This window comes from Leptopilina boulardi, unplaced genomic scaffold (genome assembly GCF_019393585.1).
Source record: "Leptopilina boulardi isolate dan_hultmark-lab unplaced genomic scaffold, ZJU_Lbou_2.1 LbouV2_305, whole genome shotgun sequence".
Classification (NCBI taxonomy): Eukaryota; Metazoa; Arthropoda; class Insecta; order Hymenoptera; family Figitidae; genus Leptopilina; species Leptopilina boulardi.
The window spans coordinates 1,389,813-1,416,511 of NW_026137869.1; the positions used below are offsets into that span (position 1 = coordinate 1,389,813).

The 26,699-nt window shown below is 30.5% G+C and overlaps 1 protein-coding gene across 1 annotated transcript; it reads right to left on the minus strand.

Annotated features, from left to right (window-relative positions):
* On the minus strand, positions 1–26,496 carry LOC127283022 (RNA/RNP complex-1-interacting phosphatase-like). The gene is made up of 9 exons (XM_051307662.1): positions 26,348–26,496; positions 25,663–25,738; positions 15,717–15,748; positions 15,281–15,368; positions 13,498–13,577; positions 3,671–3,714; positions 1,626–1,686; positions 1,355–1,401; positions 1–914 (listed from the first exon to the last, which is right to left on the minus strand). Exons 1-9 carry the CDS (start codon positions 26,368–26,370, stop codon positions 172–174), a joined length of 1,194 nt encoding a protein of 397 aa, XP_051163619.1. The 5' UTR covers positions 26,371–26,496; the 3' UTR covers positions 1–171.
* Between the last annotated feature and the right edge of the window lie 203 nt (positions 26,497–26,699).

Here is a 26,699-nt window from a genome sequence, read left to right on the forward strand (position 1 = left end):
TGAAATTTGATGCGACTTATTTGTGTTAATAGACCCTACTATACATCTCATTGAATTTACAATAAAGGATTTTCATTGTACATCGTATGTCCAAGCCCTTAAAAAGACGTCACTAAACGTCAATATATATATATATATATATATATACATATATGTATATATAAAGGCTTATTAAGAAACTCTGCTTACTTTCGCAGCTGGTGCAGCAGTTAAATTCTCCTCGAAAGTGTCGACTGTAAAATCTTGATCTTTAATAGTTTTCGTTATCGCTGTGGCAGCGGCAGCGCGGCTTTTACGCTTACGAATCTGAAGTGAATTTCGTTTCGAAGATATCTGTTGAGGTGCTAAAGGAAGTCTTGGTGGTGGCATTTTGGCGGGAGGTAACCTTGGCAATGGTCCCATTGGTAATCGCGGTGGACCAGCCATTCTTGGAGGCATTGACATTCTTGGTGGTATTGGCATGCAATGTGGTGGCCCACGTGGATGTGGCGCTGGCGCTCCCATTGGTGGTATTGGATTTCTAATTCCCATTCGTGGACCTAATCGTGGACCAAATGGTGGTGGTGGACCGGCTAATCGTGGTCCATAACCTGGTTGAGGGAAATTAAATCCACGTGGAGGTGGACCACCTCTTGGAAATGGGCCACCATTTGCAAAACCACGTCGAAGTGGTGGAGGTGGTGGTGGATGAAAACCAGGACCCGGTGGTCCCATGAGATAAGGCGGAGGTGGCGGTGGTCGACCTCCTTGATGATTGGGAGGAGGTCTTCGTTTTACTGGTACCTTTCTTACACGAGCATTCGACGGTGTTAGATTCACTTTGCTGGTGTCAATTTTACGACCACATGGCGCTTTCTTTAATTCACTTACATAATTTTGACGCTCAATTGGATATCCTCGGGCTTCTTGGAAAGCTAAAAGGAAATTTTATTTTTTATAAACCCTGGATTTTTTTCCTCATTGATACAGTCGAGCCTTGATAAGATAAGAAATTTCTTTCACAAAGAGGTAAAATTTTAATATAGTTAACTTTTTAAATAAATTAAGGAAAAGTCAGATGGGTTGGAAAATTTTTTTAGTAATAATCTACAAATATTAATATACATTTTTTCGTGAGTATGTTCTTTATCCACATACGCTTTAAAACAAAACCACAGATTTTCCAATATCTGCAATATTAAAAATTCCAACCCTCCCTACTTTACCTGAGAATTTTTTTTTTTTTTACATTACATCAATTTTAAAGTTTTTCGAATTATTATCGAGGTTCTACTGCATACAGAGTATGTCAAGTTTAAATCGCGGGATAGTTCGATAAAAATTGATATGCAAAAAAATATTGTGGGATAGTCACCTTGCAATGCGTGTGTCAGTTTCCAACCGAGTTGTTGTACAAGATATCTGCAAAAAAAAATTGTACAAAATGGGGTCAAAGTGGTAAATAAAAAAAATTTTCATTTAATTCCAATAGAATAATGAAAACTGAATATCAGTCAATTATTTCAATGACAATTTCAACAAATTTTTATAAACTAATTTTACTACTTACCAATTAATATACAATAAGTACTATTTAATATTAATTATATAACAAAAAATTTTTAAAAAAACGACCCCAAACTTACCGACAAATAAAGTAACCCGTTCTATTTACTCCATGTGTGCAATGCACGCCTATTAATTCATCTGAAATCAAAATATAATTTATCTGCATTTGAATAAAAAAAATTCTCTTCGATTTCAAAACTACTCTGAATTTCAATTCTTTATCTTTTTTCTTTTCCTTTTTCATGCATATATTTAAATATTTGGTATCTGTTCGAAATTAGTAAGCTCTCTACTTTGAAAGCGTACCGTATACTTACTTAGGTTATAAAGTTCAAGTTGTTTTATTGCAGCAAAGTACGTGAAGGGTCAGTTTATAGCAAGGCTACTAAAAACAGGTCGCAGATGTTGTGTGATAGTCGTCAAAAGTAATTTATTCATTGTCAGGAAAATTCAAGAGGTGGGTGCAAGTAGAAAAAAATCTTCGTATACGGTACATTTTTCTTTCTCTTTTTTTTTTTCTTAATTAGATACCAAATAAAGGATTCTCTTGAAAAAAAGCATCCATTCATCACTTTTTATTTCATTCATATCCATTTTTCTGAAAATTCATCAGGTAAAGCGAGTCACTCTTCTTCATTCGTTGGAAAAATTTCAAACACTCTTCAGGTAGGGATCTCTCTTTAATTTTGGAAAAAATTCTTCAACATCTTCTTCAAAAAAAAAAAAAACAAAAAAAAAATTCTTCAAATTCTTCATTTTTCTTGTTAAAACAAATTCTTCGATTTTCTTTTTTTGCAATCACACAATAAAATTTTAAAGAATGACAGGAAATAAACTTTTAAATTATATAAGTTCATTCATCAAAATTCATTTCCACACAATTTTTTCATCAAAACCACATTCACTTCCTATATTTAATAATAATAAACGCGCGAGGTTGCCCTCGTTTATTCGTACGGAAGGCACGTCAGCCCATTTCTGGTTGACTATATCTTTTCCGAGGTCATCTCGTTACCACTTTGCATGTTGAGTAACTTATATATCTCGTAGAAGATGTCCGTGCAAAGTTATTCTGGGAACTCGTCGGCATCTAATGTGAATCTGGAGCGTGCTGCCCGTCGTGTATAGCGGCTGGTAACAGCAACAAATGAGCCGATCTTCAGAGAGATTAACCCTTGAAACTACAATCTTTAACCCACTACTAAATATACACCTATATCGATTTCTACGTCCATCAAAAAAAAAAAAAAAAAATTAAATTCCCTTGTAAAACATTTTTAAACACTACTAATTCTCTACATATATATCTTTCGCGATTTCTAAATTTTCTCTTATTAAAATTTCGAAAAAAAAAAATTTTATCTCCAAAGAAAGGCTCAATTGTAAAAATTTTCGCGGACCGATGAGAAATTAATTTCTTCAAGAAATACCTCACAAAACGTGAGAAAAAAAATTTCCTTCCGAAAATGTTCACGAAACATATTTTATACAATTATAAATAAAATAAAATTGTTATTTAAAATTTTATTATACGTTTATCTTGGTCTAATCAAACATTTCTCCAAGTATACACGTATAATATAGAAAAATAATTTTTAAAAAATTCGAGACTTCGAAGCAACGCAGTTAATGTGGTAATATGAAATATGCAAAAAAAAAAAAAAAAAAAGAAAAATAAAATAAAAATGAGGGAGTGAGGGAGGATCGAACTGATGCACGAGAGCCGGACTTTACTAGTAGCGAACGTAAACTGTGGTGAAAATATTCAAAAGCCACTGAAACGGAGGATGTTAAAGTCTGGGCGTACGTTGGGTACATAAAATTGAAAATATCGCTACCCGAGAGAGAAGCGTATAAGGATTTCAAGGGACCGATTACTTTACAGCCCTAAATCAATCGAACGATCCATGTTCCCACTTTACATACTTCAACTCTCAAACTTATAAAAAAAAAATTCAATTGCTTTCTGCGTTTCATTTTTTTAAAAAATAAAATCTAATTTTTCCTTTTGATAAGCAAAAGGTAAATATTATTTTCAATTCATTCCTTTCATTTTCATATTAAAAAAAATTTGTTGAGCAATTTTAAATATATAAAGGAAGTTTAAAAAAAAAAAACTCACTTTCTCCGCAAGCTGCAGTAAAGTCGTCCATAGCTTTAAAAAATCTGAAACAAAAACAATAAAATTTCTGTGACTTTTAATTATTATTAATTGTATATATATAAATATTATTTATACAAGTTATTTTAATTTACCTAAGTAAATAATAATTAATTAATAATTCAATTAAAGGGACATTAAAAGAAATATATTTTAATAAATTTACATTTCTCTATATATAATAAATACAAAATTAATCTCAAAAAATCACATAAAATCTATATATATATAAAAAAAAAGTAAGAATGTCGAAATTTCATTAAAAATTAGTTGACGCTCTCTATAGTGTCTGCTGCAGTCAATAAAATTTTAATGAGAATTAAGTGACTGGTCATTTCAATTCAAGAAGTTTATCTCTGATTTCCCATCAGAAAAAAAAAATTTCTTATATTTTCTGAATGTTTTGAAACATCTTATTTTTGGACTATGGATGAGACGAAGAAACCATATTATACAAATACTAAAAAGCTGCTGGAATGTAAATAAAAATTTACTTTAATGTTTCTATTAATAAAACTGTTTTTTTTTTAAATCAAAAGAAAAGAGCGCGCGCATTTTCAAATTAGTTTTCATTCTGAGAAATGTCAATAAATGAATTTACATCTCTTGAGAAAAAGTACAGAAAGAATTCAAATGTGAATAATCAACATTTAAGAGAGAGAAAAAAAACGAAACGTATTATAATAATTTACGGGTGGGATTTGTGCGTCATCATCCCCTTCGTAGAGAAGAGAAAGAAAATGCAGCACTTCCAAAAAGAAAGAGAGAAGGCTTATTAATGGATTAAGCCTATGACTACACCCAATGAATTATCTCTTGTGAAATATTCACCTTTCGCATTCCGTTCAAATTCCAGCCACAATATAATATTCCGCCTCTCATATATATAGTCAGATTCTTATATTCGTTAAAATAAATAATCAGAAATTAACACGAAACAATATTTTTTCAATCTTTTATGACAAATATCAAAATAAAATCTTTAAAAATAAAAACTCTCGACAAAGAAAAACTAAAGAAAATCTGAAATTAGTCGCCACTTAATTATAGAAAATTCTTATGAAAATATATAAAATTCAGACTAAACCTTAAATTCATCAAACTCAAAAAAGGGAAATGAATCACAAAACAAAATTTCTAATCTCATAATGTGAAATAAAAAAAAAACCCTTTGTTGAAATAAAGGATTTTGTGATAAATTAAAAGGTGCGTACTGTGTGTAGATTTCTTTCGTTTCGGATCGTTTGTTGAAAATTTCGTTACAGCCATTTATCAAAAAGATTAAAGACTATTCGACTGCGGTTACGACTAATCAGACATTAATAAAAACGTTTTTAAACGCGTATATACTCATCCCTTTTCTTTTTTTTTTTTTCTTTCTTTTTTTGACGCATCCCTTATATACAAAAGAGTGATTAGTTTAACGTGCGCTCACGATTATAACCATTAACTCACTTCAACTTCTTCATTTCGTTCGACCCTTGAAATTCCAATATATATCGTTCGGGTTATAAGGAGCAAGAGATATACCTATATATACAGAGGTTATATCTTATATGAGACCGCTTTACTCATAATGACTCTCACAATACGAGTTCGCGCATCGTCTTGTTTCACGGCTTGGTACTTACAGAAAATAAGATAATGCTTTATTAAAGAGAGGACGCAAAAGATCAGCATGAGTTCAATTTCACAAGATTTTTAACATTTTTCTAAACTTTCACTGATATTAATAAATTTATACCAGATTTAATAATCTATTTGTCAATATATTATTGAGAATAAAATAATTATTGTTTAAACAAAACTGGAAACAAAACTATTTTTCCTTTAACCCCTTCACTGTCACTGACCTCTATAGCAGCACAAAAAAGTCGTGCCCTGTATATGTCACTGACTGCTATAGCAGCATAAAAAAAACCATTCAAAAGTTAACAAATCCGGCTGAAAATGGGTTTTTGGGGTCGCTGAATTCAAAAATAAAAAATTCAAAATGGCGGATCCAATATGGCGGACTATAAAGTTTAAAATTGGTGGCACAAAAACTTCATTTTTACTGAACTGCGAAGGGGTTAAATAAAAAAAATTTGTAATTTATGATTTAAAAAAAAAACATATTCTAAATTGAGAATGAGTAACAATATTTTGATGAATGACAAATTAACACAAAAATTTGTGTTGTTTCAACCCACTAGATATGAGGAATTAGATTCTACAAGATTGTGAGGTGTGTTTCGAGAGTGATGATGAAGGATTTTTTTTTCAAGTTCATCACTATATAGCTGATTGGTTAAGATCCCTACTGGGGCGCGTGGTGCGAAGCGCCATGTCCATCGACACCTTGACGTATATAAGCGCGGTAAATCTGTAATTCAAATTTCAAGTCAAATTAATTTAACGTTCTTCATTTTTCACTTGGCGCCGCGATGCGTCGTTACAATCTCTCTCTCTCTCTCACACTTTTTTTTCCCTTCTACCGCTATTCGATATTTCATTTCAAAGATGCTGACGTCGAGTCTGATCGATGCGTCGTCCTTGCCCTTCATCTTCCCATTCTTTTTTTTTTTTATGTTATTAGCCGAATGAGGCTTTTCTGACCAGAAACTCGCTTCCCTTGCTGTTTCGGAATTTGATCTTGTTAAATCCAACCGATAAACTACAAATTGACTCATTGGTTATCAAAAATATTTTTCAATTTTCTTCACAATTCTTTAACTTCTTTTTTTTGAGAAAAATCGTAACAATTGCAGATGGTAGAAATTATATTTTAAATTGAAAATATATATATATATAACTTTTCTTTGAACAGTGAGTATGATCAGAAACAGATTGTGGAAGTAGTTGGCAAACAGGACCAACGTCCGTTTCTCTCAATCAGTGACCCACGCACACTTCTCTATATATATATCTCTCTTTCTCTCTCTCCCTTTGAAAACTTTCAATTCGGAACCTAAGGAAAAAGAATATCGACAAACATTTGCTTGTCCCAGCGTGATCAACAACTTGAAAAGATGAAATGAATGTTGAAAAAGAAGGAACTTGACGTGATTTTTATTCCAAGAAAACTTTCAACTTAATTTATTCTGAATGCTCACGATTTTTTTTAAAGATGTAAGCAATTTATTTGAACATATATGAAAGCGCGTAAGATAAAAAAAAGAAGTGCGAATACATAATCAAGAATGCATTCGGGTGGTCCTACCTGAGCAATAATAAGCTCGTGTTTCTCATTTAATATTATAAGTTGGTACTGTTGTTTTAAGTAGAGAAATTAAGCATACAATTTTTTTTTCTGTCCTCTATACTTCCTTTTTTTTGTACACAATACTACATTGCAACCAGAAGTATGAACTAGCACACGCATATTATATATATATATGAAAAAACGTCAGGCTGTTTACCACCCACAATCACGTCTCAAAACATTTCTTCCCATGTTTCCCACTCTTGCAATTCTTATTTGCTTCTTTTGGCATACACACGAGAGAACGAGATGCTGCACGTCAAAATATTTGAGATGGGTTCACCTCCGACCGTTTACCAGCAACAACTCCACGCGTATCATTAAGTGATACGCGTGCACTGCTTATATTTCTAAAAACCCCCTCTTTTTTTTTTTTTTTTTGAAAGTAAGAAAATTGATTTCTCACAGATTCAAAAAACAGCATTGACCATTCTCCAACTTTTTTTTTCTCATACTTATTAGTCGGTACAAAAATTCTAAAAATAATCGCTAAGAAAACATAATAACTTTAAAACATTTTGCAATTAGAATAACTTGTGTAATACCTGCAAGAAAAAACGCCGTAAATACAATACGAAGTTAATTTCTATACATAAAGAAACTTTGCTGCATTCTTTGTAAAAAAAAAAATACACTTTTCTGCACAGTTCACATATAGCTTTGCAGCATATTGTGCAAAAAAAGAGTATACTTTTCTGCACTGTTTTATAATTTGTTGCATTAAGTGTAGAAAAGAGAATTTTCCTCCCTGTTTCCAAATTTATCACATAGTATGCAGAAAATTGTACTTTTCTGCACTGTTTTATAACTTCGCTGCATACTGTAAAGAAAACTATACTTTTCTACACAGTTCATATATAACTTTGCCTCATACTATGCGATGATTACATAACTTTACTGTTTACTGTCCAGAAAAGTATACTTTTTTACACTGCTTTATAACTTTGCAGCATATTGTCCAAAAAAGTGTACTTTTCTGAACTATTTTATAATTTGTTGCATAAAGTGCAGAAATGAGAATTTTTCAGCCTGTTTCTATAATATTTCCGCATAGTATGCAGAAAAGTGTACTTTTCTGCACTGTTTTGTAACATTGTCGCAAACTGTGAAGAAAAGTATACATTTCTGCACTGTTTTTATAACTTTGCCGCATAGTATGCAGAAAACTATACTTTTTCATAAATAATTAGACAACATAATATTACATTTTTAATACATATTACTGCAAAGCTATAGCTTTGCAGCATATTGTCCAAAAAAGAGTACTTTTCTGCACTGTTTTATAATTTGTTGCCTGAAATGTAGAAAAGAGAATTTTCCTCCCTGTTTCCCAATTTATCACATAGTATGCAGAAAATTGTACTTTTCTGCACTATTTTATAACTTCGCTGCATACTGTAAAGAAAACTATACTTTTCTACATAGTTCATATATAACTTTGCCGCATACTTTACTGTTTACTGTCCAGAAAAGTATACTTTTTTACACTGTTTTATAACTTTGCAGCATATTGTCCAAAAAAGTGTACTTTTCTGTACTATTTTATAATTTGTTGCATGAAGTGCAGAAAAGAGAATTTTCCACATTGTTTCTATAATATTTCCGCATAGTATGCAGAAAAGTGTACTTTTCTGCACTGTTTTGTAACATTGTCGCAAACTGTGAAGAAAAGTATACATTTCTGCACTGTTTTCATAATTTTGCCGCATAGTATGCAGAAAACTATACTTTTTCATAAATAATTAGACAACATAATATTACATTTACTCTTTAAAACAGTACATAAAATGGCGTTTTTCCTAAACAGGTGTTACACAAAGCATCTTCTGTACATTAATCTTTTATTTTATAAAAAAATACTATTCATATGATAATAAAATGCATTGATTTTTCCATTTTTTTTCTTCATAAAGAAAAAAACGACTACTGTAACCAATCGCTAAAATATACTCTATCATTATATAAACTTTTATTACTCTAATTGTAAACTACCGCGATAATTTGAACGATAACCGTTTTTTTTTTACTAAAAGTATAGCTATAATTAGTAATTTCGCAGGTAAAATGTAATTTTAAGTGAATCATAAACAGGTGCAACTGCTCTTCTTTAATGTATATAATGTCCAGTACTATCAAGTGTCAAGATCCTGTTCACTGGACTGTCATCATGAACGAGTCGTGTCTCGACAAACTCGTGTTACTTTTATTTTTCACATTCACACACATATAAAATTTTTTATATGTATATGTATATATATATATATATATACATGCGTGATAATTGGATTAGTACGGATATTTCACTTCAGGTGATTCTCTATGGCTCGCTGTGTGCTGTTCAACAGAGGGTTCTAAGCAATTTGCTGCTTTTTTTTTCTTATTTTATTAACATTATTGAAATGATTAAGATTATTGGGAGAAGGGAGTACGCGCCTTGCGCAGGTCTCGGTCGAGAAAACCAGTCTGCTTGTCGAGCATCGAACGATCGTGAACGTGTGGGTGTTTGGCGCCTCACTAGCGACGTCTTTATTCGCCAAGACATCGAACATAGGTTTTCGCGTGTTTCCTGTCTCGTATTGCGAGACAATGCCCGTATATTCAGAAGACGTAAGGAGATACTTTTATAAATATGCGAGAGAACCTATGGGTAGAAAAAGAGAGAGAGAGAAGGCCATACAATTTGAATGATTTGCTTTTTATTTTTAATTGCCTTTAGACCGCCAATTCGATTTATGATGCATGAATTTTAACAAGATAATATGTTTATAAAAAAAAAACTGAACAATCAACTCTAAAATTGAATCAAAAAAGGTAAGAAATAGTCTAATCGCTCTCCAAAGTCCATTTGGATTTAAAAAATTCTTTTCTCCTATGAAAGCACTAATGATTTTTATGTGATTCTAATTTAATCCCAAGAGGTATTTTGAAATAAAAAAAAAGAGGAAAAAAATTTTTTTTTTTTTTTTTCTTGACAAACACAGTCATTGTTATTGGTTTTGTGGAGTAAAGTACCGTGTGAATCACAGGCAAGTACCTATAAGCATGTTCTCACGAATGCTCATTGTGCAAGACGAGGCGTTAATGCGGCAGTGGCGGCGCATCATCTGACACGCATGAAACTGCGAGGGACGCGTTTATAGCGGCGCGATTCATTTGAATACATCACAGCGTGTGTGGCCCCTGAGAGAAGCGCACGCGTCCATCGTATTATAATAAACTCTCACAAACAATATATATCCACATGTTACACATACAACATACTATGTCAATTTTTACAAATTCTTTCTATATAATAATTCATGGAAAATGGTCCATTTATGTATTTACGTAATTTGTTACGCAGAGACAATAAATAAAATAGAAAACAATTTCACGACATACATCGCAAGAAAAACAAGTTTTCGACCAAAAAAAAAAAACTTACACATCGAAAGTCGTAAAACTGAGGAAAAATTCGAAATGTGTATTTTTATTAGACCTCATTTTTTTTTTTTTTTTTGAAGTCTTTTTAATAGCGAGAAATATTTTGTTGTGGAAAATTCAATTTTTATTGCAATTTTATTTATTGCAATAGTTGGCATAACACATACTTGCGTGAAGGTCATCATTTACGATCAAAACAACAGTGTCCTCCTTTTACGCCTATATAATGCAAGGAAACCCCTTTTTGCAGGCTATCAATTAGTTTATACAAATACGAGTATTCGATATATTCACATGCGGGTACTATTCGAATTTATTATTCTCTGATATAATACTCGAGAATGATAAAAAAAAAATCCCACTTAATTAATTACCATATGATTATTAGCTTTCGAATTACTGACGACAGTTGTACCTAAATTTTGGAAATTTTTAATAGAAGAATCTTGTACAAAGAAGAATTTGTATACGATGTAAATGTTAATATATTGAGGAACATAATTTTCTTCGATTTTATGAAAATGTTTTTTTACATTTATTTTGAAACTGATGTTTTAAAAGAAAATAAATTATTTCTTAAGAGAATAAGAAAGTATTATAAAAGTTGCAATTCAATTTTCTGAATTCTTTAATAAAATTTATTCACTTTTTAATAATTCAGCAACAAATTAATTAAATAATTGTCATTATCCGAATATATGCGCTCTGAAGAAAGGGACCTTAGAAACAAACGGTTATGTTTACGAGTTTTACCCTGATTAAAAGTTTCTTTTTATTTATGTAAACTTAAAATCAGTTTTTATTGAATATTTTGGATGGAATGAAGACTTAAATATCAATAATTTGTATTGAAAATTGATCCTCTTTGTGAAATTAAAGATTAAAATTTTAAAACATAACCTATAATTTTTCGTCTCTAAGGTCCCTTAGTCACATAATTTCAAATAATAACATTAGGAAAACAATCCCTCATCAAAAAATATGCACTCGAATCGCTCTTCAATTTTATTAATGGCGTTTTATCAAATACAATTTTGTGAAAGTTATCTGGAAGACACCTAATTGATAAATAATCAAATGAAAATTTTGCAATGGTCAATTAGAAAAATTGAGGAATTGTGCTTAATTTTTTTAACTGCAGTTAAATATTTTCAGCGATGATTGCATCCTCTTTATCATCATCACAACTGTATATATATATATATATATATATATATATATATTTAATGAATTTACGAAACAAAGATGAGGAAATGCATGTACAGCGAAAGAGAAGCGAGGGCGATGAAGAGAGGGTGTGCGAACGGTGATCCAACGTTCTGTAAATGTAAATCATCGGACGTTTATTGCAGTTAATTAGCTGGCTGGTCAGCCTGCGGACCTGTTTTGCATGCGAGACACAAGGAAAAAAAAAAAAAAAAAAAAAAGAAGAAGAAGAGGGGAGATCGTAATGTGAGCATTCGTGCGCTCGCATGTACCTAAACGCCATCTAAAGGTTAAATCACGATTTCTGTCATCTTGCCAAGAACAACTGTCATCGGCTCATAATTGTCATTTAAATCATTACTATTAACCAACGACTTTTAATCACATTCTTCCTTACAGAATCTAATTCATTTTACCTATAAGAAAAAATTCTACAATTTTATTCAAATGTAAAATTCGCTAATTTATTTCCATTCATTATAAATTAACGATCTTTTTTTTTTTTGAAATAAAATTTTTCTAAAATATCAAATTAAAAATAATTTTTCTAATTGAACTTGATAGTTAACGAGAAAAAAAAATTGATATAAGGGGAAAAAATGGTGAAATACGATTGACATAAAAAGCTAGATAAGCGGTTTTACAAGAGAGTTTCACGTCATGTTTTTCTGGCGTGCGCTTCAATGATCGCCTAAGGGTGCCCAGTGCCCGGGCGATCATCGATTCCGTCCCGTGAGGGGAAGTAGCCTTCCCCTCCACCACCAGGAATGGATTCTCACCCGTATCCCAAGCCGAACTCAGGACTGGCAATGCGATTGAGGTGTCGCATAAAACTGCCTGTAATTTTCATTGTATGAAAAAAAAGACGAATAGAAAAGAAAGCTTTGGAGAAAATGAAAGTATTATTGCAATTAAGGCAATTAATACAGTCATCACTCCTCAGGCGCATGATACTTTGTGAATTCATACTCCCGTGGTACATCATTGATATGAAATCAAAGACATATGCACATCGCAGTTAATTTAATAACAAAAAATAAAAAATGTAAATATTTAATAATGTTATATTTTGTCAAAAAAAAAGTCATTAAGAAAAACTCCTTAATGACGGATTAGACGCCCTCTGCTGCGAGGGTCGTATGAGCATTCATAGTCGAGGCGCATGATTTTTCCCAAAAATTAAAAAGTTCGAAATTTTAATTGATCGAATTACTTTAAGTCGATATTTCATTTAAAATTTCGACCAAATAAAATATCGTCTAAATAAAATGTCGACCACTTTAAATATTGACCATTTAGATTTTCGATCAAATAAAATATCGACCTTCATAAATGTCGGTTATTTAGAATTTCGACCGAATAAAAAATCGACTGAATAAAATGTCGACCTTCATAAATGTCTATCATTTAGAATTTCGATAAAATAAAATATTGACTAAATAAAATATCGGCCACTTTAAATATCGATCATTTAGAAATTCGAATAAATAAAATATCGACCAAATAAAATGTTGACCATTTTAAATATCGATCATTTAGAATTTCATTCAAATAAAATATCGACTTAATGTAATTCGATCAATTAAATTTTAGATCTTTTTAATTTTTGGGAAAAATCATGCGCCTCTCATAGTCCCGAATTGCCGGACGCTTGTGGGTCGCATGGTGGGGGAAGGTCGCTTCCCCTCACAGGACGCAATCGATGACTGCCCCAGTGCCCACGCTATGCCACCATATCGAATGTAATACCAACAACGATGGCAATGCAACTGTGCTACACACTATCATCATCATCATCATCGTACACACTTGGCGGTTCAAATTTTGTTTACACTTGCTACAAGTCACCTTGTTTACACATTGTATATATAATGAAAATGTCGACATAAGAAAAATATTGCTTCGTATTACTCACTTTTTTACAACGTCCATTGGAGGCACTTGTATTCCAGGAACCATAACTTTTTCATACTTAACGCCAGCATCGGTAAAATCCTGCAAACAATTGATTGACAGTTAAACAAACACATTTTACAATACTTCTCAAATATTTAAGAAAAAATTGGGACGAACAGTCAAAAATTATTCAAATTTACGTGTTTTTAAATAAACAATTTCATCAAGAAAAGTATGAATAATTTTATTTTAAATAATTTGAATCATTAAAAGATTTACCTAACTATTGTAACGATTATTCATATCTTAAATGTTACAACTCCGAAATATTTTTGTTGGACAATAAAATAGATTATATTTAATCAAAAAAGAAGATTCACAAAGGATTCAATTTTTGAAATATAATAACCGAATGTCAAAAATAGAAAAAATGTAATATTTCAAATTAAACACCATCTTACAAAATGTGATAACAATAAAAAGTATATATAAAGAAAACGTCAAATTAATGACAACAACGGTATATATAAAACCGTGGAAAAAAAAATATATTAAATGAGATAAAAGCGCATTGAGAAAATTCTAATCCTAATGACAGTATACTAGATTCTTGATTTTTAGTTACATAATTTTTTTTTTCTTATATTTATCAAGTGTATATATAAATTAAGGTATCATCACGTTGAGTGTCATTAAGAAATAATACTCCAATTAGGACAGTCAACCCGAGTTATCATGAATCGAGATAATAAATATGTACCTTGTATTAATTACAAGGGCCTTTAACATGTTAAAACGCCTTTCTTATATCGGAACATGAAAATAACGGTAGATATAACTTTTTTTTTTAAATTAAAAATTGCCCGCGACATAATGGAGAAAGATTAACTATATAAAGAAAAGATGAATGACTACTTCCAAAAAAGTAAAAAATAAAAACATTTTCCTCTTCTTTCCAATTACTACTTTTAATTAATATCGTCTTATATTCCAACGAATGATCAATGATTATAAAAAAAAATCCATCATAATAATTTTCCATGAAAAAATTTCTTATCAAATTGTAAAAATGATTAAATTGGTCAAATTCGCATTTAAAAAAGAAAAATTCTTGGCGAACTTCTTGATAACTATACACCGTAACATGGCCAATGATAATAATAAAAAAAAAAAAACTATTCTGGAAATCTAATAATAAGTTCATTAGTCCACTCGACGGTCTTTGCCGCAGTGTCGAACCGCCACAAATTAACCAGGGCTCCTCGCCTACCACTTAAATGCTTAATAAAGTCTGAAATGACCTCGAGCTGATGCGATATCGAGTTCGCCCTGCGGCACAAGAAAAAATAGAGTAAAACGAAAAGAAGAAGACTAAAAAGAAGAAGCGATAGATGAAGAATTTGATCATGAATATATATATATATATATTTAATACCATATACGAATATATAGATCAAGGAATGCAGTAGATAAAATTGGTTCCAGAAGAAAGCAGGAAACTGCACTAAAAACTTTTGAAAAATAAACACTTTGTTTCCCAAGATGAAAAATTACAAAAAATTCTTCTTCGGAGAAAAGTTTTGTTTAAACCAAATATACAATTTTTTTTTTGTATTACAAATTGTTTCGTTATTTTAAACATTTGTTTAAATAAATTACTACAAAAATTATCTTTTTTAAACTTTAAACTCTTTTCTTATATAAAAATATTCCAAAGATATATTTATATCATAGATTATTTAAATATGTATATACGACAAACTAAAATATCATTGCGTATTGAATGATAAGTAATATCTTACCTTTTTGTCATAATAACGACTAGTATTTGTCAAGTCCACGATGTACTTGAGTTGGGGGAATGACTGCAGGAGAATAGCAGTTGTGAACCTGTAATAGCAAAACAATAATATACTTTAATATTTGCATTTTTCATTTAGTGTATATATAAGAATAACATAAAATTTAAATTGTAGAAAGACTTAAAGAAAATATACAGTGAACAAATTCAAATAACAAACTATATATAGGAGAGGGGAAAGGATCTTTTGTTTCGTGCGAAATTGTTTCCATAAATAAGCGACCTACTCTTTAAAACAAATATATACATAGAGATAGAAATAATAAAAATATTTGAACAACTTCATATCGCTTATGTTAATCATCAATTTCAATTCAAATCCTACTTTTTGAGAAACGTACATATTCAAACAAAACTTTTCAATTCAACACACTTACCGTTGTTGCGGCTGGAGATTTTTAGCCACACCCTGAAACAAAAAAAAAAGTAAAATTTTTTAAACTTTATAGAAAAGGAATACATTTTAATAACAATTAAACATAGAATTATTTTAAAAAAACAGTTTCAAATTAACTAAATTGATCATAATAAAATAATCAAACTAATGGTATGATAAGAATTTTAATTCACCCCTCGACAAATCTTTGTTAATTAAATTAAAAGTTACGACGGAACGATAGTATCTTATCAATATACTAGGAATTTTAATGCTTTCAACTTCATTTTATTTTTTCATTCATTTTTCGTGTTTGATGAGCGTCATTTGTGTTCTCATATATATATTGAAATTAATGAATCTCTGTTTCTAGGATCTACTAATGGATTATTTTTTACATTGTTCAATATTATTCCAGTGGGACTACGTTCATCATTAAAATCCCTCGTCTATTATAGTAATAGTTTTTGTTTTGTTTCGGCATATTTAAAAACAGAAGGTGTTTAGTGAAAAAAAAATTATTATTTGTTCTCTCCCGCACCTCATTTTATTGTTATTGAATTTTTGTTTCAATTATGTATCTCAAAACATCATTTTTCATTTACACATTTTTGAATACCTAATGACCTTTTTTGAAATGCATTATAGTAACACCAGTTTAGGTAAGAAAAAAAATTTTTTTTGACGTTTATTGTTTTGAGGCACACTTTTAAACTGAAAAGGGCGTGTTTCCAAGTTTCTCATTTATTGAAAATCCCTTTCCAATAAATTACGATTTTACAAGATTAATGAATATTTAGAATAACATAAAAAACTATAATAATTAGATCTATAATTATAATTTTACAAAATAAAATTGTTTATAAAAATAAATACATTTATCAAAGAAGTTAAATTCATTTTTTTTTTCTTTCAACAAATATATATTTTTAATGAGAATCGTTAATGATTTTCGGTTGTTACAATTTGACCAGTGTATAACGATTTTAATAACACGATTGGTTTTTTAACACATTCGAACATTTTTACCCTAGCGATACATTATTATTAATGCAATAACCAAATGGACCGATACTCATTCCGTACTCATCCTCTCAGATACGAATCTCCCCGCCCAGCCAATCGGATAGCACAGACTGAACCCGTAATTAGCACTTAGCCCACCCATAGTGGGTGCAAATGTGAAACCCATGAAAAATTTCAATTTAAACATTCTGAAGAATTTTTTTCTGAATAATGCTCGAATTTCTTGGGGGAAAAAAAAAAGATATATTCCACATATAAGTATATAGTAGAGATAAATGTAAATCATTGAAAAATAACAAGTTTTTCTCTCTCTCTATATAAACGAATATTTTATGGAGATACTAGTTTGAGAAAAGCAATATGATACTCAAAGCCAAGAGAGAAACGATACGAGATCGTATGTTACGTTTAAAACTTGCGCACCTTTATTCGACTTGTTCTTGCCGTCGGCATCGTCACGTATATATATATATATATCGTTATCCGATACCAGACATCGTCCAATCAATCACTCAAACAGAGAAGCGATCCATATAGACTTCAAGGCATACCCCCCTTTAAAACTTGTTATACTCGCACTATTAATTATCACAAGTAGGCGCGATGACTTGCGTATTGTTATACAGATTAACTGAATTATAAGCGTGCGCCTCTGAAAAGAATATTACCGCAGTAATCGAGCCAATCTATATAAAATTCAATTCTTTAAAAAAAAAAAAAAAAAATCCAACTAAAAATTTTATATCTTCATTAAGAACTTTATAGATGGATATAATTTATGATAAAATGAAAATTGAATTCTTTCAAATGTCACATTATATATCGAATAGGCGAGTTTAATGAATCAACAACCAATTCGTTGACAGGTTTTATATCTTCGGTGGGCTTTCTAGGACCATCTGTCCAATAGAAGGTCCCTTATTATTTCTCTCGGAAGCGCGTGTGATCTCTCATAAGCTCATTTTTAAAAAAGTCAAAGTTATGCCAGAAATATACGAGTTACTGCACAGTAATGGAAGCTGTAGCCGCAGGGGATCTTTTGCTATATAGAGAGACTTGAAAATGCCGTCTTCTTTTTTATTTATGCCCTCTTTCTGTGCCTTGATCACTCTAGACCGATAACGTGTGGCAATTAAAAACTAGCTGCTTTTTTCGAATCCTTGAGAAATAGTTCCCAATGACGTTATATACACCGACAAAAAGGCTCGTTTGTTGAAACACGAAGAAGCACTCCTCGTCGAACACACCATATAACCAAAAAACTCATTTGGAAAACTACACAAACTTTTAGAGGTCCTGCAGAATTCTTCTTTCTCTCTCATTTTCAAAACTCTTAACTTTTTATGACACAAAGCACATAAATGTTATACCTTTGGCACTTGTGCCTTAAACCAAAAAAAAAAAAAAAAAAAAATTAATTCTTCCCAGAATCAACAAGTATTTAAAATTTTTTTGATGACAAGTTTCAAAGTATAAAAAATTAACGCCTATATAAAAGAAACTACAAAAACGAATTTTATTATATATGAAGAATAAGGAAAATTAATTGAAAAAAAAAAATTTCAAAAGAGAAAACCTTAATATTCAAAAAGGTGATATATAATATTACGAAAATATTAAAATTTTGCGCCAATTCTGCATATAAACATGCATATACCTGCGGCTTGTTAAAACCTTGAGATAAATTAACTTCCAGTTGTTTTACCATTCATCGAGATAATAATTTTGAAAGATTTTTTTTTTTTCTTTTTCTGAAACTGATGGCGAAATCCGAGTTTTGCTTGATTGTTTTAGCTACGGGAGTGAGAATACATTATATTAATGAACAACCTGTACAAACTGAAGACAAGATTAACGACTTCCAGATATATATTGGTGGTCGTGACTTGCCGGGACTATTTAAACGAATGTTTGTTTCCTGACTATTCCTATATATGTCCTGCTACTTTTTTTTTTTGCTAAGATATACCTAACAGCCCCCCATAACGATTTTTTTTTTGGGTTCGAGCAACACTCTTGGCGCCATTCAAAAGCCCTCACCACCACCATTTATGATGATTCTTCTTCTAGTGCTAAAATGCTTAGAAGCTACGGAAGAGAAAATTAAGGAGCCCATTTACAAAAATGATATATTGTCATTTGATCTTATCCCACCGTTTCAGAATCTAATTCATCACTTTATAAAACAAAAATAGTAGCTTTAATTACTGATATCATATAATAAATTTGATGTATTTTTAAATATATAAGAAAAAAAATTGTATAAATATATTCACAAAATTGAAAAGCTATAAATTAATTATATACAGTATAAACACATAGTCTAGACAAAAATTGTCTGACAGTGCAAGATGCGATAGTCTGAATTGCACGTATTTTGAAATCGAGAAGAGAATAATAGCATAAATAAAGAATAAGAGAAGGAGACCAGAAGACTATCCATTTGGCAACTACATAGCCCGTAGATCATGAGGATATAAAAGCATACCACTCGTTGCATAGAACTATATAATAGTGTATGGGTCACCTTAGCATCCATTACCCATATTCCTGGCTACATTTCTATATAAAAAGGGTCCTTCCCAATACTCCCCATTTGATAGGGCGACATTTTTCTATTTTATTTTTCTACACGCGAACAATATTCCTTTTGCAATAATACACGGAATTTAGCACAGAGGACACTAACAAATTGCGCACGGTTTATTATGAAAAATGCAGAAAAATTTACTGATGACACGCCGACAAAGTACACGTCCGCATTTCCCCCTTAAATATACCTTTCTCATTTTCACCTTTTTTTCTCACCCTAAAGAAAAATTTTGACAATTATGAAAGCACAACTTCCGTTTTCTTTTATTTCAAAGTGACTTATTTCAACAAAAATGGACCTTTAAAAGGCGGAAGCAAAAGGGAAAATCTCGGAAAACCAAAACCACGCCTGGATAGACAGTAGTTGGACCCTGCATTTTTTTGGGGGCTTCTTTTATTTAAAATGTGGGTCCTGGCGTGAGTCACAAAGAAAGCATAGAGGCACTGTCGCTATAAATTTTAAAGACGCAATTTCTCCACGCGTCGTCGTCAGGGCATGTGGTTGACATTTTCGTAAACAGAGTCCGACTAAATCAGAATAAGGATAGAATCTATCGAGGGGTATTACATATATATATGACCGCAAAAGAGATCCAACGAAAAATGTCAAGAGAGAGAGAAAAAGAAGGAAAGCGTGTGCAATAGCTTCAAGAAGGAAAAAGAAATACAATACACAGAGAAGAAAGAGAGAGTCTTCCAAGTGAAAGAGGAAGGGAAAAAGTTATGTGACACGAAGGGGGCAGGTGGGATGGAATAGCGGGCGCCGGCTCATACATGCTCCATTCAAAGGAAATTTATGTACCAGAAGCATAATACCACATCTCAGCCTAAAACGCCCAAAAAAGCAATACCGAATTCACAAAATTTTCAGTCTAGAAAGGTAATACACGAGTATCGCGCCGGATTCTATTTTTTTTTTCATTTCTCTTTGAACTTTTTTCACGTTACTTCAATATATGTACGACACTCTTTTATCCTTTAAAAAAAAAGGGAAATTTATTCATAAGAATTCTCAAAATTTTTTTCTAAAATAGAAGTACGGTTTTTAAATTTTAAATAAAAATTCCTATAAAAGAAATAATATTTTTTTTTTTCAAAAATTTTGGCAATTATTAGAATTTTATTCACAAAAAGCAAAAAATCCTGCGCAAAATGAGAAAAACAAGTAGAAAAAAATGATCAACGATTAGATAAACTGGTTACAACGTGCGAGATCCCTTTTACCCTATGTCCAACAGAGTTCTCAGAAAAGAAAGAAATTCTCAAGATAAAAAGTTGACCATCTCAAGATTAACAATATATACGTGACGAAAAAATCTAGTTTCAAATTAAGATATATATATATATAACTTCTCGATCCTTAATAATAAAAAAATTAATTTTTTTTCAAGTCATCGTAAATAAAAAAAAAATTTTTAAATCCCCTCTCTACAATTCTTGAGAAAAGTTTTAGTATGACTTATGACCCCCCCTTGCAGGCGCCAGTTCAATAGCATCAGCAGCACCAGCAACAACAGATGAAAAAGAGACGGAAGAGGAAGGCGTTACGACGAAACAAAATGCGGTGTCGGTGGCAGATAAGATCTCCAAAACCAGGATCAGTAATATTTTACAAAGTCATCGAAGTTGTTCGCCAACTTGGGTATAAATTATATTCACCCTCTTCGTCTCTAGCATCTTCTGTATCTTGCTTTTACTTATATATATTTTAGAGGAGGCCATGTCAGGCTAAGTAAAGAGAAAAGAATTATATGAAGATAAAGAAAAAAAAAAAAAAAATTTCCTTCCCTAACTCAACAAAGGGCGTTAAAGAAAAAATTGTTAATCATTACGTACATTATCGCACTTACTGATTTTCTCCATGGGTATAACAACTTAAAACAGATAATAATTTTTCAAGATAAAATATCAAATTTGAAGACATAATGAAATGTCTGCATTTTATTTTACAGAAAAAAAGCATTTAACTTTTAAATGAAATCGAATATTACATAAAAAATTGGATAGATGCCTGATGAATTTTAAATGAGGTTTTTTTTTTTTTTATTAAATTGCATGATTTAATAATTCTGAATATATGCTTTCGAACTTTCTAGGATTTCTTTTTTTAATATGAGACTAAATGAGAAAAAAAAACTTCACACACGTGCAATAAAAATTTTCTGTTTCCTACTCTCTAAATTTGAATCAGTGAAAAAGTCACTGGTCTCAAATCAGTTGCTAGATTCTAGCTATTTGAATCAGTAACATTTCACTGATTATCAGTCAAAGTAATTGATTCTTCAGTGAAATGTCACTAACTGTCAGTGAAAACCACTGATTCAAATAGCTAGAATTTAGCGACTGATTTGAGACCAGTGACTTTTTCACTGATTTATATTTAGAGAGTATTTAAGGTACTAGTAACATAAGGTACTAGTAATTTAAGGTACTGGTTGTTGAAGGTACTAGTTATTGAAGGTACTAGTTAATTGAAGTTACTAGTAACATAAGGTACTAGTAATTTAAGGTACTAGTTGTTGAAGGTACTAGTTATTGAAGGTACCAGTTATTGAAGTTACTAGTTTTTGAAGTTACTAGTAACATAAGGTACTAGTAATTTAAGGTACTAGTAATTTAAGGTACTAGTTGTTGAAGGTACTAGTTATTAGAGGTACTAGTTATTGATGGTACTAGTAATATAAGGTACTAATAATTGAAGCTACTAGGTATTGAAGGTGCTAGTTATTGAAGGTACTAGTAACAAAAGGTACTGGTTGTTGAAGGTACTAGTTGTTGAAGTTACTAGTAACATAAGGTACTAGTAATTTAAGGTGCTAGTTATTGAAGGTACTAGTTATTGAAGGTACTAGTTATTGAAGTTACTAGTTTTTGAAGTTACTAGTAACATAAGGTACTAGTAATTTAAGGTATTGCTTGTTAAAGGTACTAGTTGTTGAAGGTACTAGTTATTAAAGGTACTAGTTATTAAAGGTACTAGTTATTGAAGGTACTAATAATTGAAGCTACTAGTTATTGAAGGTGCTAGTTATTGAAGGTACTAGTAACATAAGGTACTAGTTGTTGAAGGTACTAATTGTTGAAGGTACTAGTAGCATAAGGTACTAGTAATTTAAGGTACTGGTTGTTGAAGGTACTAGTTGTTGAAGTTACTAGAAACATAAGGTACTAGTAATTTAAGGTACTGGTTGTTGAAGGTACTAGTTATTGAAGGTGCTAGTAATTTAAGGTACTGGTTGTTGAAGGTACTAGTTATTGAAGGTGCTAGTTATTGAAGGTATTAGTTACTCTCTAAATTTGAATCAGTGAAAAAGTCACTGGTCTCAAATCAGTCGCTAAATTCTAGCTATTTGAATCAGTAACATTTCACTGATTTTCAGTCAATGTAATTATGATTCTCCAGTGAAATGTCACTAACTGTCAGTGAAAACCACTGATTCAAATAGCTAAAAATTAGCGACTGATTTGAGAACAGTGACTTTTTCACTGATTCATATTTAGAGATTATATTTTTCCTATTTTCCTATTTTTTTTAATAAAAATCTTTAAATTTTCAGAAAAAAACTCAGCTTAAATTAAATTAAACCCGTAAAAGAAAGATTTTTTAAAATAACAGTGGTACAGATGCCAACAATCCAACTATATATGATCTAGACAATTTATATATTATAATATATAGAATCGAGTAAGCAGATTTTGGTGTGAAATGATGTTACGAGCATTTTTTCGTGTGAGATAACGAATGATATAGGGAAATAAGTATACATAATTTACGAAAAAGAGACAGGAGCAATGGTGCATTTGAGAAAAATTATGAGGTGAAACAACGCTCTTGTTTCTATTCAAAAACCCCTCTCGCACGTTTATCGCGACCAACAAAAGACAATAGTGTCCTCCTCACACTATAGAGCGAAGTCTCAACGTAGTAGAATAATACCTAGTGTAACTGAGAAGTTACAATGATAGAGATCTAAATGTTTCGCGCGAAAGAGAGAGAGAGAGAGAGAGTTTTGGGAGGCTGAAAATACAGATATCACCCACGTCGAGACAATTCATTTCAGAATATGGATATGTTGTGGTATCAGACCGGGTGTGTCCTCGCATTAATATTATTTACCATGCAAAAAACAACAAAATTAATTAATTCCGAAGAATTAAGAGTCTCGACAAAATAAAAAATGGTCGATTGTGAAAAGTCACATCATTATAAAAAAAAAAAAGAATAAATTTAATAGTGAAGCCATTATAATAATAATAAAAATACAAAACAATAGCTAAAGTATTTTGAAAATTATTATTATAAATATATATAAATTAAATAATTGCAGTTACTTTAATTAAAAAATAAGTTGTTTTTTTTTAAATAAATAACTACTGTAATTTAAACCATTAATAAAAATAAAATCCTATCCCATATTTTATTTCACCTGTATTAATTATATTTTTTTGATATTCTGAATATATTATTTTCATCATTTATAATTAATTAATAAAATTAAATAATAAACAATTTATAAAATATAATTCAATTTTTGGAAATCATTATTTAAAAATGTTAAAGAAATAAAAAATATTAGTGCAACTTGGTATGTATATCGTTCCAAAAAAAAGAGAGAGAGAGAAAAAAAAAGGTATATGTAATATAGTGAAAGAATGTTCCCACTTTCGAAAGATCTTCTCAAGACAGTGAGAATAAGCTTTGAGGGACCCATTAACGAGAGACTCCCTGCAGATCTCACAGCAGGTTCCAATCAGGCCGTAGGTCGTCGCTTTATAATATACACCAAGACTTATTTTATGTAAAGTTCGCGGCCGCCAGAATCAATTAGTTGTGCCCATCCTCTATTGTAACTTTCTATTACCGATTAGCAAACTCCTTTTTTTTCACATCATATTTTTTTATAACATCATTCTCCATATGGACCAATTAATTAAAACACATGTCTCTTCACACTTTTAAAAGAGGTGAAATAATGTTAAATATAGTGGAAATGTTCAAGAAAAAAGTGGAAACTATTTTTTTTTTGCAGAGATACTATTAATAAGTATCAGTAAACGAGAAGAAGAAGAAGAAGAAGAAAAAGAAAAAAAATAATGATAATAAATGTTTATAGATTTGCAAAAATTCTCGGAATTGCGACCACCATGTCACTGGCTCGTGCCACGAAGATACCACAATATATATGTATATATATATAAAGTAAATAAAATACTAAAAGCGTGGGTCAAACTTGCGTGCGCCTACCGATGTTACCGTCGAGCTCTTTCGAGAATTCAATGCGATCTTATCATTACATTCCCGTCGCAACCACTCTTCCCGCAGTGAAGATAATCTGTGATTTAGTGAGGAAGATGAAAGAGACAAAGAGAAGAAAAGAATTAGAAGAAAAAACAAACTTTAATAAAAAAAAATCGAATTTTTTTTACCTGTCGTTTAGGAATTAGTCATTAGATCAAATTAAGTGCGAATAATGGAAAACCAAATAAAAAATCAACAAACAAAATAAAAAAAATCTGATAATTTAAACCCAATTGCTCTCACTAATATAAAAATTAGCTCCTTATTCAAATCGAGGGATTTCATCACATATTTATACCAAAAATCTTAATAGCCTACATTTTAATGTTCAATCCGCGTGATTTTTTTTTTTTCAGAGAGGAACTTGGTGGCCAAGTAGTTAATCATTGAATTGCAGAGGACGAACGTGTAGAGCCCTGTCAGCACTGCCGCCAAACTTGCTGATTTACATCTGCATAAATCACTAGTTTTCGTGTGACTACCTTGCAGAATTCATATAAGCTTCGTTTCGAGTCAATCGTTCAGAATTGTTGTGAGCTTTCGGTGCTCCTTCAAAATGAAAGTTTTTTTTAAGTACCTTTCGGTTCTTCGAGTAAACAAAATCCACTGCATCAATTTCAAACTGTTGTAAATTGTGATTTATTTCAATGACTCGAAAATTTGCCCTAGGCTTTCCAATTAAAGCACAGATAAATCAATCAAAAACACATTTTTCGATCCAATGAGATATTAAAAATAAAAAATAATCTTCAGGATATCAACAAATAGAAAACATCTACAGTATCCACACAGGTGTTGGTAAAAAAGAAATTTTATATTCCTATTAAAATTTTTATGACCTAAAACTCGTCGCTGCTAAAAAAACAAATCCATGAAACTATTTTCCATTCCATTCTATCCCTTAAATTTTTTTATATTAATATTATTATTTATAATCACTATTATATAAATTTTAAACATTATATTAATTTTAATAATTAATTAAAATTAATTATATTAAAATAAAATTAATTTTTCAAATTGTACTCACTTCTCGTAACGGAACCTTGAATGCCAAAATTTTTGTGCCTTGAATAACCTCTCCGAAGGGTTTATATTGCAACCACCTGAAAATAAATATCAAATTAGTTAATCGAATAAAGATAATTTTTTATAAAAATTTACAATTTTTTAAATTGTAAAAAAAATTGTAAAAGTGTTGTAAAAAACTATTTCTAAATGTAGAACAATTTTACTGTCTTGACAAGAACATACAAATCATGCAATAATCAATATTCGATAAAATGTAAACATTAAAATAAATAATTTTTGCAAAAAAAAATATTGGAAATTAAAAAACAATTAAATTAATAGCCTAAAAACGTCAACTTTTGCTGAAAATTGAAACTATAATTATTATTCGACGTTTAATAAGCAACAATAAAAGCAAAATACCGCCAAGCAAAGTTGAGATGAAAGTCATATATATTGTATCCAATTAATTATTTAAGTTAAATGTAAAAGGTAACAATGCTTCCAGTATAATCCAATTATGTAAAATTAAACATTAATAGTCTTATTTGATATTTTTATTGAAAAACACGTGCAAAAATAAGCAAAATATTCTAACATAACCTCTAATACTCCAAAACTTTTTTTTCGTATTTAACAGTTACTTTCACGAGATACCATTAGGATTTTTTATATATGCATTATAAATAATGATTATTTCTTACCTATCTGGTATTGATTTCGACATTATTATTGTTTTTTTGTCAAATTTAACATAGAATGCTTTAAATTATCGTCAACAAACAAAATGTACACACCACCGCTTTACATATTAACAGCGCCCCTAGTGGGAAAGACTGGAAGCATTGACCATATAACGCGCATGCGTCACGAGTGGCGCAAATTTTTAAATGTGTAATAATACATATAAAATAAACTATTACAAATATTCAATATATTTTCTATATTAATCGTATATATTATTTATATTACTAATAAAATAATAATAAAACAATTTAAACTAATTTTAACTAATAAGTTGCTAGAAATTAAATTTGAATGAATAATGAATTATAT

Coding starts and splice junctions, on each gene's coding strand:
- LOC127283022 (XM_051307662.1), bottom strand. CDS start 26,370: ATGTCGAAATCAATACCAGATAG. Junction 25,739..26,347: donor TCGAAATCAATACCAGATAG/GTAAGAAATAAT, acceptor ATTTATTTTCAG/GTGGTTGCAATATAAACCCT. Junction 1,687..3,670: donor TACTGCAGCTTGCGGAGAAA/GTGAGTTTTTTT, acceptor TTTTGATTTCAG/ATGAATTAATAGGCGTGCAT.